Source organism: Corvus brachyrhynchos, unplaced genomic scaffold (assembly GCF_000691975.1).
Source record: "Corvus brachyrhynchos isolate BGI_N302 unplaced genomic scaffold, ASM69197v1 scaffold115, whole genome shotgun sequence".
Classification (NCBI taxonomy): domain Eukaryota; kingdom Metazoa; phylum Chordata; class Aves; order Passeriformes; family Corvidae; genus Corvus; species Corvus brachyrhynchos.
In genome coordinates, this window is record NW_008239553.1 from 10,265,585 (window position 1) to 10,279,167 (window position 13,583).

At 37.7% G+C, this 13,583-nt stretch overlaps 1 protein-coding gene across 4 annotated transcripts in view; it reads right to left on the reverse strand.

Annotated features, from left to right (window-relative positions):
- Nucleotides 1-13,394, reverse strand: part of PSEN1 (presenilin 1) — a 25,550-nt gene extending 12,156 nt beyond the window's left edge. The window contains exons 1-6 of one of the 4 annotated variants that reach the window (XM_008639492.2): nt 13,176-13,380; nt 11,065-11,208; nt 9,304-9,342; nt 6,193-6,449; nt 4,723-4,864; nt 1,039-1,106 (exon numbers count right to left, since the gene is read on the reverse strand). In XM_008639492.2, the coding sequence (XP_008637714.1) occupies nt 1,039-1,106; nt 4,723-4,864; nt 6,193-6,449; nt 9,304-9,342; nt 11,065-11,148 (590 nt within the window). In that variant the 5' untranslated portion in view covers nt 11,149-11,208; nt 13,176-13,380. Of the gene's footprint in view, nt 1-1,038; nt 1,107-4,722; nt 4,865-6,192; nt 6,450-9,303; nt 9,429-11,064; nt 11,209-13,175 lie in introns of those variants that run through there. The other 3 variants (XM_017741807.1, XM_017741806.1, XM_017741805.1) reach the window with 3 other exon arrangements.
- Between the last annotated feature and the right edge of the window lie 189 nt (nt 13,395-13,583).

Here is a 13,583-nt window from a genome sequence, read left to right on the forward strand (position 1 = left end):
TCCTGCTGACTCAGGGAAGAAATGGTTGTGATGGCTTTTTGCAGAATCTGCTGCTACCAACTCATCAAGCCACTAAGAACCCTATCATTGGCATAATACTTTCCTCCAGGAAATTTGTCTTCTGCAGCTGTCAGTTGACCTTTGAGATGTACAGTGTTAACAGGATGTCCCTTACTGTCATCGTGTATAATTGGCCTACAAACTCCCTCACTCTCTGAGCCTCTGGCAAAAGGAAGCCAGCACTGCTGTGAGGCAGGAAGGACAGATAAAGGAATTGCCTTGTACTTCAAAAGCCATTGTTAGGGTTAGAGCAACTACTGACCACAAAAAGCATCACAGATCACTTTTAGCAAAAATCTGTGATTGAAGGGAAGACCACGTTCTCCTTCCAGACAACAAATTAAACAAGCTTCTTCAAAGAGAAGTGTTTGTCATCAACTGGCATAGAAACATACAGAGTATAATAATTTAATGGCATAACTCTAGTTACAAACCCTGAGGAGGCTGCTCATTTTAGACAACACTGAGTATTCTGGCTGAATTTTCTTGATGTCTGGACAAGGGCATGCTTCCAAATTTGAGAAGAAAAGCACTGATTATATTTTGGTGAGATAGTAGATTCTTTTCAGCTGACTCTTTTCCACAACTCCCATGCAAAGAGCCTTTGCATATACAGCTAACAATCAAAGCCATGATGTAAATAACTGCCCTTGAGTCGTATGTTGAAAAATTAAGTTAACAGAAGACATGCCAGCAGAACAAGCTCCTCTGTGCAAGATATGCTTATTCTGATAAGCAAGATGTGCTTATTCTGGTGATGCATGTGATGGACAGCTTCTGTACCTAATCAGATGCACTATAAACCCATAAATCACACTCTCTCTTACGTGTACTCTATCAGCCTACATAAAACTAAAAATTTTATTGCAATAGCTTAATCACTATCATTCCTCTTAGGATTCAAGGCCTTGTTCTAAAATAAATACATACATAAAGTGATACATGTAAAATAGCATATTAATACTTTAGTTTACTTACCCCAGATAGATGAATGAGAAAAAGAAAAGCAGCAAAAGAGAAGAAATGATGAGCCAACCATGGATCACCTGGAGAAGAAGATAACAACACAGATGTTTTTAGACTTATTTTAAATTTAGTGTCTATTAAAAATGCTTCTAAGGTTATTTTTCCTTTTGTTTAAAGCAAGAAAATTATTTTAAAAAATCTCTCTTTGGTTGTTGCTACATTCATGTTTACTCCATGCACACTGGTGTATTTCACTTTACACTTAAGAATTTTGAGTGCTTTGTGGACTTTCAGTAGATGTTCTTTAGCTCTACTGAAAACAACTGCTTGAATATTTTTAGACCATTTTGATACCAGTGGCATTATAACATAGCAGAATCATGAACACAGATGGAAAACATGATTCACTTTTGTGCTGCTCTGATTTCAAATAATTTTCAGAATGCAGTTACAGAATTAAATGCTGGAACCCAGAAAAACCTTCACTGCTTATCTGTTGAAATGCCATCAATGAATGACTATATAAGGATTTCTATATTCTCTATCAGCCATCTATAGACATAATCCCTAATTTTGATATGAGGGCAGACATACATGCCCAACAATTTAATAAAAAACCCTGTTGAGTGTTGTATTCAGCAGGGACACTTAAAGATTTACACCTGGAAATGACAAGCACTTAGACTTTATGCTGACAGAAGTGCACTCTTGTAGTACTTATCATGCAAAATGAAAAAACCCAAACTGAAGACCCCTTTAACTCCAGTAATCTCTTAACATCTCTTAACTGAGAATGAACATGTATTTGTCCAAGTCCCAGCAGAGAATCTCTTATACAAAACCTGACCCAGTATTGCAAGTACACAACCTGTCAGAAGCAATCATCAAGGAATCAAAGCTACACAAGGAATCCTGCTTTGTACAGACACACTCAGTGGAAAATTAACTGGCTAAATTAGCTATATACGTATACCAGATCAAAGTATTCAGAAACTGTTAAAAAACTGTTATCTCTTTGTCCTCTTCTTAAAGATGTGTAGTAAAATGCATCTTATGCTATAGTTCTTAGAATATTTAGCAAAAGTTAACTTAAAATTAAAGTCCATATGCAGACAGAGTAAAGGAATCACACTTACATGACGCAACCAGGACTTTCTGGCAAATTAAGAATCCAGCCATTACAATTAGTAATTTAGCACATTGAGTCTAATGCTAAATTTTTCATGGGCATTTTTAAAATTCTCAGCCATTTTTGAAACATTCATTCTCCTCCTTCACACTCTCTCAAAAGAGGTTCAAATTTAACTTTCAACCTAATAAAACCAGTAATTTAACTTCCTAATCTAAGAGATTGGCTTTTGCTAGTATGTTCTCAAAAAGACTTAAGAAATCCCCACATGTAATAAGCACGGTGCCTATAAAGATGCTGCAGGAAAACTGCCAAAGTATCTGTCTTGGTACATCAAACTGCCACCACTCACAGAAAGTGGGAGAACAAACTGTTCCAAAGGTGAATATTGGTAGGTATCGACTGAAACAGAACCAAATTTTCCAACAACTTGTAAAGCTACTAAGTAGGGACCTAACAAGAGTAACTTTATTCCTCTGTAAAATTACTTGAAACTATTTTAAGAAAACATCAAAGAAAGCTATCTCATGACTTCTACCTGTAGTTCTTCTACTTGTAATATAAGCTCTTAAACTCCTATCACTTAAAAAAATAAAGTGTATAGTAATGTTTCATCCTAAAAAATAGTAAATGCTAACAGTGTCAAACACCAAGGCCATAGACCAGCAAACTTCTACATACACCTTGCATAACTACTGTCAGCAGAACTAGAGGAGGCACTTTCAAGAGTTCACCTAAGATGGCATTTTACACACAGATGTTTACTTTATTCTCAGTATGTACCTCATTTACTATAGCATTTTCCAGATCACCAGTCTCTTTTCTTACAAGTGACTTTTCCAACGTACTTCTTGTAAGTTTTGCTTAGCAGGTTACCACAACAGGTTTTTTGCCTTCTCATTAAAGAATTTTCATTCTTCATTTAACAACAGCTTCAACACTAACTGATTGCTGGTACAAGTTTCGCTTTACAACTTGAATAAAAATTAAGGATGGATTGCAGGATGCAGAGAATTAAAATGAGCTACAGCAGTCAGATTTTGGTTAGGCAGAGTGAAACAATGAAGAATGCAGAGAATGATAAATTAAAAAGAAAAAGCTAATCAAATACAATCTGCTTCAAAGATGCTGTTTCTGGTTAAACTGAGGAGCTAGAATCAGGATCATGCTTAACATATCGTGCAGGACAACCACAGGAAACTAACAACAATGAAGCTGAAGTAGTATTTCCTTTCTTCAAAAGAGTTTTCAGATAAAAATCTTGTGAAGATAAGCAAATTATCGCTACTGGATGAAGACCTAATGTTCTTTCATGATAAATTTCATTCCCCGTAATCTAGACTACAATCTACATATAGAACTGCATGTAAAATAGAACTCAATGGACAGGTAGCTACAGTTCACAGCATTCTGATACATCAGCATAGAACTACTCTGTTAGGAGATCTAAAAATAAGTTAATTATTTAGTGTAATTAGCATAAAATATAACCACAGGACATTTCTGGTATCTAATAATTCTAATTTTTAGTAGAAAAAGTATTTTTGTAAGGAAAATGTGCTGTGCCTTAAAAGATCAAGAAGGAAACCAGAAATGTAAAATGCTTAGTAAAAACTAGGTGATGCCTTGAGCATCTGAGGAGAACCAACTGGCTACTAAGGAATCCAGCTACAGTAGCACCGTAGTTGTTTGGCTTCATTAGAATGAAAAGAACTGCCAGTTTAATAACACTTTGTCAGTTCAGATGTAACACCACACTATGATAAAAGTGAAGGTCCATTCTTTAAAAATCAGTATTCCACCATGTATGTCGAGTCAGGCAAAAATAATTTCTCCAGTCACTCCACAGATAATTTATAAAGGGATTTCGCCCACAGACATGAAGACCAAAACCATTGTTCCCTCTTGAAAACAAAATGAAATGAAGCAAACCTCTGAATCCCACTACTTGTTTTACAACTGTGAAACAGATTAAAGGTTCTGGCTGCATACTGAGAAATTTTATTAGGCTAAGCCTTGTCAAATGATTATTAAGACCAAAACAAACAAGGAATTTTCATGGACAACTCCTCCCATGCAGGTGACATTGCAATTAATTATGCTAAGCCTGGACTTGCTTAGATGACATCATTACATGACGGAAGCCTTCCACAAAGAGCCTTAGAGTCTCTGTGTTTGCCGTAAGAATACTGCCTGGTCTGTACAGCCATACATGCATCACACTGATAGGAGACGTCTGTACTGGGGACAGGGTGGGAGAGGGGAGCCCTCAAAGTACAACCAAGTCTGTCCTTTGTATTTCTTGACCACAGAAAGATTTCAGTGCATGAACATTTCAAAAGAATAGAAAGCAATGTCACCCTATTTCTAACTGACAGAACAGATAGCAGCGATAGCACTGGGCCTTTTGCCCTGCTTTGTGTCAAACGAACAGAAGCCACAAAATTGAAACAGTGAATTAAATCACCAATTCTGCTACTTTTGCTCACTCATCCTTGATAAGCCTTCATTTTGTTCCATTCTCTAAATAATCTGTACTAACAAATAAAGCTAGCAAAGCTACTCACCTTGTAGCACCTGTACTTGTAAAGCACAACCAGGAGGATGGTCATGACAATGATAACGCTGATCATGATGGCCGCGTTAAGAATAGAATTCAGGGCTCTCTGTCCTACTGTCTCTGTCTCTTCTGTGAAAGGAGTGTAGATGCTACAAAAACAAAAAGTCAACTGAAATGACACTGAATGCACAGATGTTTCTGGTATGTGAGGCCAACATCAAACAAAATTGCAGTAATCTTTTATTTCAGAGCTGTAGAAGCAACATCTATTTTCTACTAAGGCAAAACTTGAAAGGTGGCATAGTATCATACTAGGCAAATCTGAATTCCTTAGAAGACCTGCATTTCCTACATTCTTAGATTACTACTGTTACCTGCTTTGTAAAGCAGATAAAGCCTGCAACTGCCCGCTGTTCAATACGGCTACTCCCATGCCATGTTTCACTGCCACTCTCCCATGCCACCACTCGTGCTTGCCAGTGCAGCTGGAGTTTCACTTATGGATTCACCATGAAAGGCTCCCTGGTGATTTCAACAAAACAACATACAGGCTCAACTCACTCTTTCCTAAAGAAATACAACCTCCTGGGCCAACTACTTCACTGTGGGGTGGGAAGGCGAGGCAGAGAGAAAACACCATAAATAAAATCTCAAAAAAATAAAATTCTTTGATCAACAACTTCTAAAGTAAAGAACTTCATGTTTTATTGAAACAATTTATGACATGCTTGTATTATACAAACATTTCAAAGCCAAACACACTTTGAATCATTTTGTCTAAATGTTTTCACAGTGGAACATTTAGACTGACTTTTAAGGTCCATTCCAACTCCTTAACATTCTGTGATTCTATGGCTTGCTGCAGTTTCTGACAGGCTCAGTGTTCTTCCTTTGCTCTCTTTCTCTCAAATCAGCTTTCACTTGAATTGGGGTTTTTTTTTTTTCAAAATTAATATTTTACCAAAATCTAAAAAAAATCTACAGAGACATCTGCCAGGGAAGTTTCTATAACTTCACCAGAAGCGAACCTCTTGAAGTTATATTCCCCTTGCATTTGAATTTCTTTATCAAATAGCATGGGCAAACCAGAGCATGGCATATATGTTATTTCATTTACACTAGTAGTTTTGCTACTTTTCCAAAATGCTTGTATTCTTGCATAGTACACATGAAATGGCTTTGGCTCACAACTGAGTTTATTTTATAAATACTACAGAGTATGATGAAGTATTAAAATGAGGACTCGGATTTGAATTAAGCAGTAACAACCAAGATATTATCCCACAAATGTCAACAGTACCCCAAAGAGAAGAGTCTGGTTTCTGGAAGGAAGAGAACAGAACTATCTTTGGACTGGAGAAGGAGAAAATGGAGGCAAGAGGAAATTCACTGCTTGAATCAGACGCCAGCAGAAATGGCAGTTTAAAGAAATTTATCTAAGTCCACTAGAAAGATAGGGAAAAATATTGATACATACAGCTGTCCATCCTTGCGTGTATAAAAGCTGACAGACTTGATAGTTGCAACAACGACCACCATGCAAAGTGTGACAGGCACAAACAGCATAATCACATGTTTTGCCCCATATTTCAGTGTTAGCTCTTCATCTTCTTCTTCATCTTGCTCCACCACTCGCTGAATGTTGTTTTGTGGCTGCCCATTAGTCTCAGACTCGGCATTGTCATTTCTTCTGCGCTCACTATTATCATGGCGACGTCTTTCACTGTTGTCATTCTGCAATACACAAAAACCAGCTTCCTCAGCAACTCTCCACAATCATGTGCTGATACATTAAGCTTAAGATGACCCTGAGGAGGAAACATGTAAGATAGTATTTACTACCAAGAACACTTGCTACAGCAGGGATTTGAACAGTACTAATTAATTGCATCACAGTTATTAAAAGAACAGGAGCACAAGGTCACGTTAGAAACATTTACATTAAAAACACCAACAGTCAAAAGTAGGCTAGTTGCATCTAAGAGCCTGTGTCACCTTTCCTTTAAACAGAATTTCAAAAGGTGAATAAAGGCATCTTTTTCCCTTGGTTCAAACCACAGTTGGTAAAAAGATGCATGACAGTAGAACGCCTGTAACTTGACAAGAATTAACTGTATTGACCCTTAAGAATAATGCCAAACAGACATTTATGATCCCCTCTCCATGAAAATGGCAAGAAAATGTCTACTTCCTTTACTATGTTACTGCCACTACAGCACACTAAGTAGAATATATATTAAAATGGCCTTTCATGAGGTATTGTGTTCTCACATTTTTAGTAAGAATGACACAGAAATGGTGATGAAACTCAGGTAATTCTCAGTCTTTAGAGTGCTATTTGATCCCAAAGTTTTAGCGTGGTAAGTCAAGCACGCCGATTCTTTCTTCTTTCCCAAGGAACCTACAGCCACATCCTTTCACTGACATTGAAGGAATTCCACCACTCTTACCAATAAATATGGAAGAGCTTCCTGTCCTTCCTAATACTGAAACATGAAGGGCATAATACATGAAACATCAAGGGTATAATTCAAACACCAAGACAGTGGTAAACTTCTAATGGAAGCAAAAGCACAAACTGGGATCACCTACAAGTAAATGATCAGGCCTGCACTCCAAGCTCCTTGTGTCACAAATCTTTTGTACCCTCTTCAAGAAGCCCCAAGAGCAGGGAGCATTCACCTTTCATATGTTGTGTGCATATACAGAGGACACAATATGTGAGTGTTCTACGCTTTACCTGTTCTGGACTACAAAGAAACAAAACCATTATCAGGCACTCTAAACAAGCACTAAAATGTGACAGTTCATACAGAACACTAGTTTTTTTAGTGTGTTACCACGTCCAAAATCAGTGCCATACTGTTCAAATTCTAGAGGTTTAATATAGGAGATAAAGAAATAATTTTGTAAGGAATCAAAAATCTTTATCTCATTTCTTCTGCACTGCTTCATGCTAAGTGAAGTAAGTTGACTAAGTGCACTAAAGCAGCATTAGATTAAAATGTACAACAAACTGAAGGAAGATATCTTTTGCAATACTTTTAAAATATCACTCAGTTTCCATAAAATTGATCTGGACATAAGACAGGGCACTGAAAATAACATAATTTGTTTTTCCTTAAGTATTTTTACTCAGGTAGTTTGTTTCCTTAAATGTGCGATGTTGAAGTCCAATTACCTGATCTCACTAGCATTTCCAAACATAACTGCTGACTTGTACCTCATTATTCACTGCAGTTTTTCAACAAATCAATAGCAATTTTAGAGATTCTTTCTACAGAATTTTCCCAGCCCCACCCTCAGAAAAGCGAAGACGTTAAGTACACACTCAGAAACTCAGTGGGGTTTTTAAAAGCACTTAAGTGATTAAGGAGCACAAGTCCCTGGACTTTAAACTGTAAATACTGACACTGCTAAAACCCTGGTTGAAGCTTTACAACTTCCCCAACTCATGAAAAATTTGCTTTTACAAAGCAGTACAAAGTAACAATATGCACCAAATGCTCTGCCTATTTCTTCCCTTTTTTTGTGATATCCTCAGGAACAAGCTCAGCAGAGTTTCAAGATCTGTCTTCTAAGAAAATCTGTTTCATTTTTCATTAAGGAAATGGAACGTAAGAGGAGAAAGAAAACCCAAACTAAAATAGTCTAAATTAAACAATTAAAACTAGGACACAACCAGATTTTTAGAGTTACAAGTTTTAACCTTAGTTTGAATTTAGTATCATTTACTTGAAATATAACCTGAAAAAGATGGTGGGTTCAAAATTATTTCTTACTTAATGAAAGATTTATTATAAATCACTTGGCATCTTGCATAAAGTCCTCGCATACAATTATTGAAAGTCAGATAGAAATGGGAGTATGGGAGAATGCAAATAAAGAGATCATGTTTAATTAACCTGAAATGCTGGCTACAACTAAACCCATTTCTGTACAGATTACAGCAGAAATGTAACATTTTTCACTTGGATAGTAAAATACTTCATTTCTCTCAGTCTACAAGAGGACACCAATACACTTAACCATCTAAATAAACTACCTAAGATAATCATAAGTAACACTATAGCGGAGATGAACAGAGCCTTGGAACGCTGCACAAGCGGAGCAGACTGAGTATTAAAGTTTCTGCACACTTGCTGAATGCGTTGCTTTTTCTCTGCTGTAATAACAGTCTTGCACGAGGGAGCACTTACCCCATCTCTGGAACAGAAATATACGAAATAAATTAAAAATCTACAGCTTCACAGAGAAGACACAAAAACAGCTAAAGGAAAAGCCTGATCAACTAAGAACACCACTACAAAAACCTGTAATCAAACAAAAAGAGAAAAACTGCAAAAATTAGACCTACATGTGTTATTTTATTCCCTTCACTAGTAAGGGACAAAGACACCAAAAAAGACCTTTACATACTAAAACACAGTGCATGAAAATCAGATCAGAATCAAGAGTTACATGAGTTATTCTCTAATTTGCAGTTAAAGCTAGAAAATAAGTTGTCCTTTCAGGCTACTAAAGTGTAGCTAAACGTGACATGCGCGTGCCCCACTGCTTAAAAGAACAAAGTGCACTTATATCCTACCTGATCAGTATTAAACAGAGCAGAGGCCATGGACTCTTGCTGAAGTGGAAGCAAAGGAACAGACTCTTCACTTTCCTCAGACATAGTTAAAAGTGAAAACTCTGAAGCTAAAAAGTCAGTAACACCTGTTGTAACACCGTAAGCAAATGTAAGTTATGAACTACGCGCTTTCAGGTGAATAAACAATATCAGAAGCAAATGATAGTGTTTTTTCCCCCTATCGGGAAAATAGTTAATAGCAAACCCAGACCAATGCTGCCCCTGAACCAAGAGATAAAGACCTAGCATATTTGATAAGAAGTTTTTAGTTATTAAATCCAGATTTATCCATCAGGAGCAGACCACCATTACTGACAGTGGGCATGGACTTAATCAGTTCTCACATACACCACTGATGTTAAAAGGTCATTATGCAGTGGCAGATACTGAAGACTGGGCTGAACTCTTTGTGTGTGACTACAAGAAGAGATGGCAAATTATAGCACTTAGTGATTTCACATGCTGACTGTTAGCCTCAGAAGCTAGTATACTTAAGCAGGAAAGGGCTTTAGTAGGTATGTACAAAAACAAAGTAGATGTGTAAAGGGGAGAAACATCATTACAACTTAGTATCAAAACTACAGTTACTTAATCATGGAAAGGAAAAGCGTAAGTGGCAATTATTCATCAGTACAGTCTGTTAGTGAGAAGAAAATAGAACCCCTTGCTGGTAAGGAGCATCACCAAGTTATATGTAAGGATGGTGAGCCCACAGTTTATCGCTGAGCTCTGCCTTTTTAATCTGGCAGAAGTGTTCAATAAAAATTAATCTCTCACCTGTCCAAGAGGAAAATAAACCTTTTTTATTCCCTCTGAAGTAAAAGGAGAAAGGATGCAGTAGGAAAGTTCCCACTTTTCTGTTTTAATTTTTCAAATGTTCTATATTTTTACTGATATAGCATGATGCTTATCTGAGGACTTTTCAAAATTCTATTTAAACTGCTCAATTGTATAGAAGAGTTGAAGCAAGAATCACATCATTCTCTTGAATTACTGCCACAGACATGGCTACAAGTGGCCCAGCCTCACAAGAGCATTTCTGTCACAAGGAAACCTGATATTCAAGAGCTGTAGCAGGAACAAAGAACAGTGTGCCAAGTCTAAGAGCCTGAGCACCACACCCAAGTAGATCATCTAAACCTGATTTTACCAAAATACATATAGTACAATGGTATAATTTTAGCAACAAGTATGCACTTAGGTCTTTCAAAGCACTCACATAAAATTTCATGTTTTGAGTTCCTCCTCCCCCAAAACCTCAAGAACCATGCGAGCACCTTGAGAATTATTCACAAGACCAGACAGAGCTGTTCTTCCTGCAGAGGAACAGTCCTCCAGCAACAGCAATAACAAAACCCAGGCTTCAAGCTCTACCTAGACTAAAATTAATTCTGTGACTGAGAAACCTGTGAACCAAGCAAACCACAGCCAGGCTAGATCAAGAGAGCTCACTAAATCCTGTAAATGTCAGTGTTTGATACCAGCGTTCTACCCCATTCTTTTTTTTTTTTCCTCCTTGATGGCTTGGTCACTCCAATACCTCTTTAAACTGGGGAAGTCTTATCTGTACATAAAAATTAGTTTCGAACATCAGATAGTTTTGCAGCATATTTCTTTTGGCACTGCTTATCACCACAACAGTTCAGAAAGATAAAATTAATCCCAACAAACTATTCATCCCCATTTAACTGCTACCAGGTAGTAAAATTGTTTGTTACATACGGTGTTGCTGAGGTGGGTATCAGGGAAGTTTTCTGTCAGCTGCCCATGCTGAAACTGGGGTAAATGCGCAGACAGCTCTGTCATTGGGACAGTCCTCTGGGAATCACTTATTTCCACTCCAAATGGACTTTTCCTCTTGGGATGCTGAAAGGAAAGAGATGTGTAAAAAGCCTTTGTTCTTAACATGACCAGGTTCTCCCTCCCCTCCCTACTCCAATCTCTGGAGTTCACATAGACCAAAGACAACCATTTTGTATCTAACCATGATACCAGACTGTATCACATCTACTAAGAGGTAATAATAGGGATTTTCCAGCACAAAAATAAGAGCCTCTTAAGTGTTATCAAATTAGTTCATCAGCTACAGAAGTCAGACAGCAACAAGACTAATAATTCAAGCAGTTCTCCATTTCTTTTTGTGCAATAAATGAGAAGCATTCCACACTTGCTCAGAGCAAAACTTCCATGATTTTATCTCATCAGAGCACAATGGTTCCAGGTTGTTCAGTTTTGGATTGCTGATAAATTTAACAGTCATTTTCAAGGATGACTGAGTTACACTTGATTATTTAAAATCCAGACATATCCTTAACACTGTGACGCTGCAAGAGTATCACAGAGTACCTAAGTGCTACACAAGACAGTATTTCAGCTGAGCCTCAAGAACTAACATGCATTCAGTTCCCCGTGTGTACCAGCTACATCTACATAAACATGCCACGTGTAACAGCTTTGTATGTTCTTCCATAAGAAATTCAGATAACAAAATTGTCCTACACTAACTGCGTGAACATGCTCCATAACAAGAGGGGATAAAGCAAGATAGGGGTAAGAGGAAGTTTGACTGACCTAACTAAATATCAGGAAAGAACCCCATAATTTTAAAAGACAATGAGCAGGCCTAGATAAATAATAGGCTTGGTTACACAAAACATATATAATGAATACACCTCAAGGGTGGAGTGCCAGTCCATCCCAAATGGCTCTTACTCCTACCTTGTGCCAACTCCAGCACTCATCAGTCCCCCTTACAGTAAATTTTACTGACTAAAATGGAAGAAAACAAATCCAGGAAAACAATAATATTTTTCTGCTGTTTTAGTATACTCAGCGAATGTACTGAGGGATCAGTATGGAGGACATCACCAAACAAAGCCTCTCACTTTTGGCAGCAGCAAGACACAACTGTTGCAAGAGAGTATCTTACTTAGAGAGATAAGCCTATTTTCATAAATAGAACAGAAGCTGTTTCTCTATTTACAAATAAATATGTATCGAACAAGACTAGGGCACAGTGCTTACTAACTTCAGCAGCTAACTTAGTGAAGCTCACACTGAAGAGCCAATAGGAAGCAACACCAATTTAACAAGTCTAGTGGGAGCATACAAACTGTTTGGAAAAAGAAAGTGAATGTAATATTCACTACAATAGCTCCCTTCCACTTTTGCTACTAAAAATAAGGCACATCTAATTTAAAATATAATTTAAATGTAAGATTAGATGAAAATAAATATGAATTACATTGCTCTTTCTTTTAAAATTTTACTCTAATTCTTTGGTTGGGCTACAGAATAAAACCAATGATGTTTCAAGGCTGCTATTGGTAGAAATTCTCAGTGGCAGGGCAACCACAATGGAAAAAGCTGAGAATTTTCATCCAGATGTGGACTATCAGAACGAGATTTTTCACATAGCAGCATGTCAAAATTCTAATTAAACTACTGGAGAGAAAACCAAAATGAAACACCAATCACAAAATCCTACTTTACAGACTGTTAAAGAAAACCACCAGAAACTCACCAAACAAAAAACCTTCAGCTACTGAGGAGCAGAGAGAACCAGAAGACAGGAAAGAGTAACTGAGGGAAGAGTTACTCCAAAGTTTGAATGACAGACCTCAAAATTTATGATTTGTTAAAACAGTTTCTTTTGAAATTCAAGAGCTCAGAAAATGGATTCAGGACATCTTCCCAAACAACTTTATTTAATATTTCTAAATAAATGAAATTTGTATTTGAATCATAACTATGAATGAATGAAATCTATAAATGAACTGCGCATAAATGGACATAAACTAAAACTTTGCTTGTTTTACCTGAAAAGGACTCACCAAAACATTTTTTTCTAATGAAGCTGTTAATGTTAAAATAGCCTGTCTAAAAAAGTTCCTCCTTGCTTCCTTTGGCTTTCCTAGGTCAGAACAACGGGAGTTACAACTGTCGCTGTCATGCGCTTACATTTAGCCTAATAAACAGAGGTGACACGCAAGTAAGCTCCTTGCAGGAGAGAAAGCAAAGCAAGTATCGATCAGACAAACGCGGCGCGGTTAACCCCTGCTTCCTCCCTCAAGTGAACAGCAAGAAGCAGCTGCCACCGCTTTGGGGGCACCCCCGCCGCCCCGCGGAGCCCGCCCTCAGCCCTACCCCGGCCCGGAGCAGCCTCGTCGCAGCCGAGGCACGGGGGTCCCAGCCCCTGCGAGGCCTCCGCAGGGCTGGGGTTGCGGGGGGGGCCCCGGCCC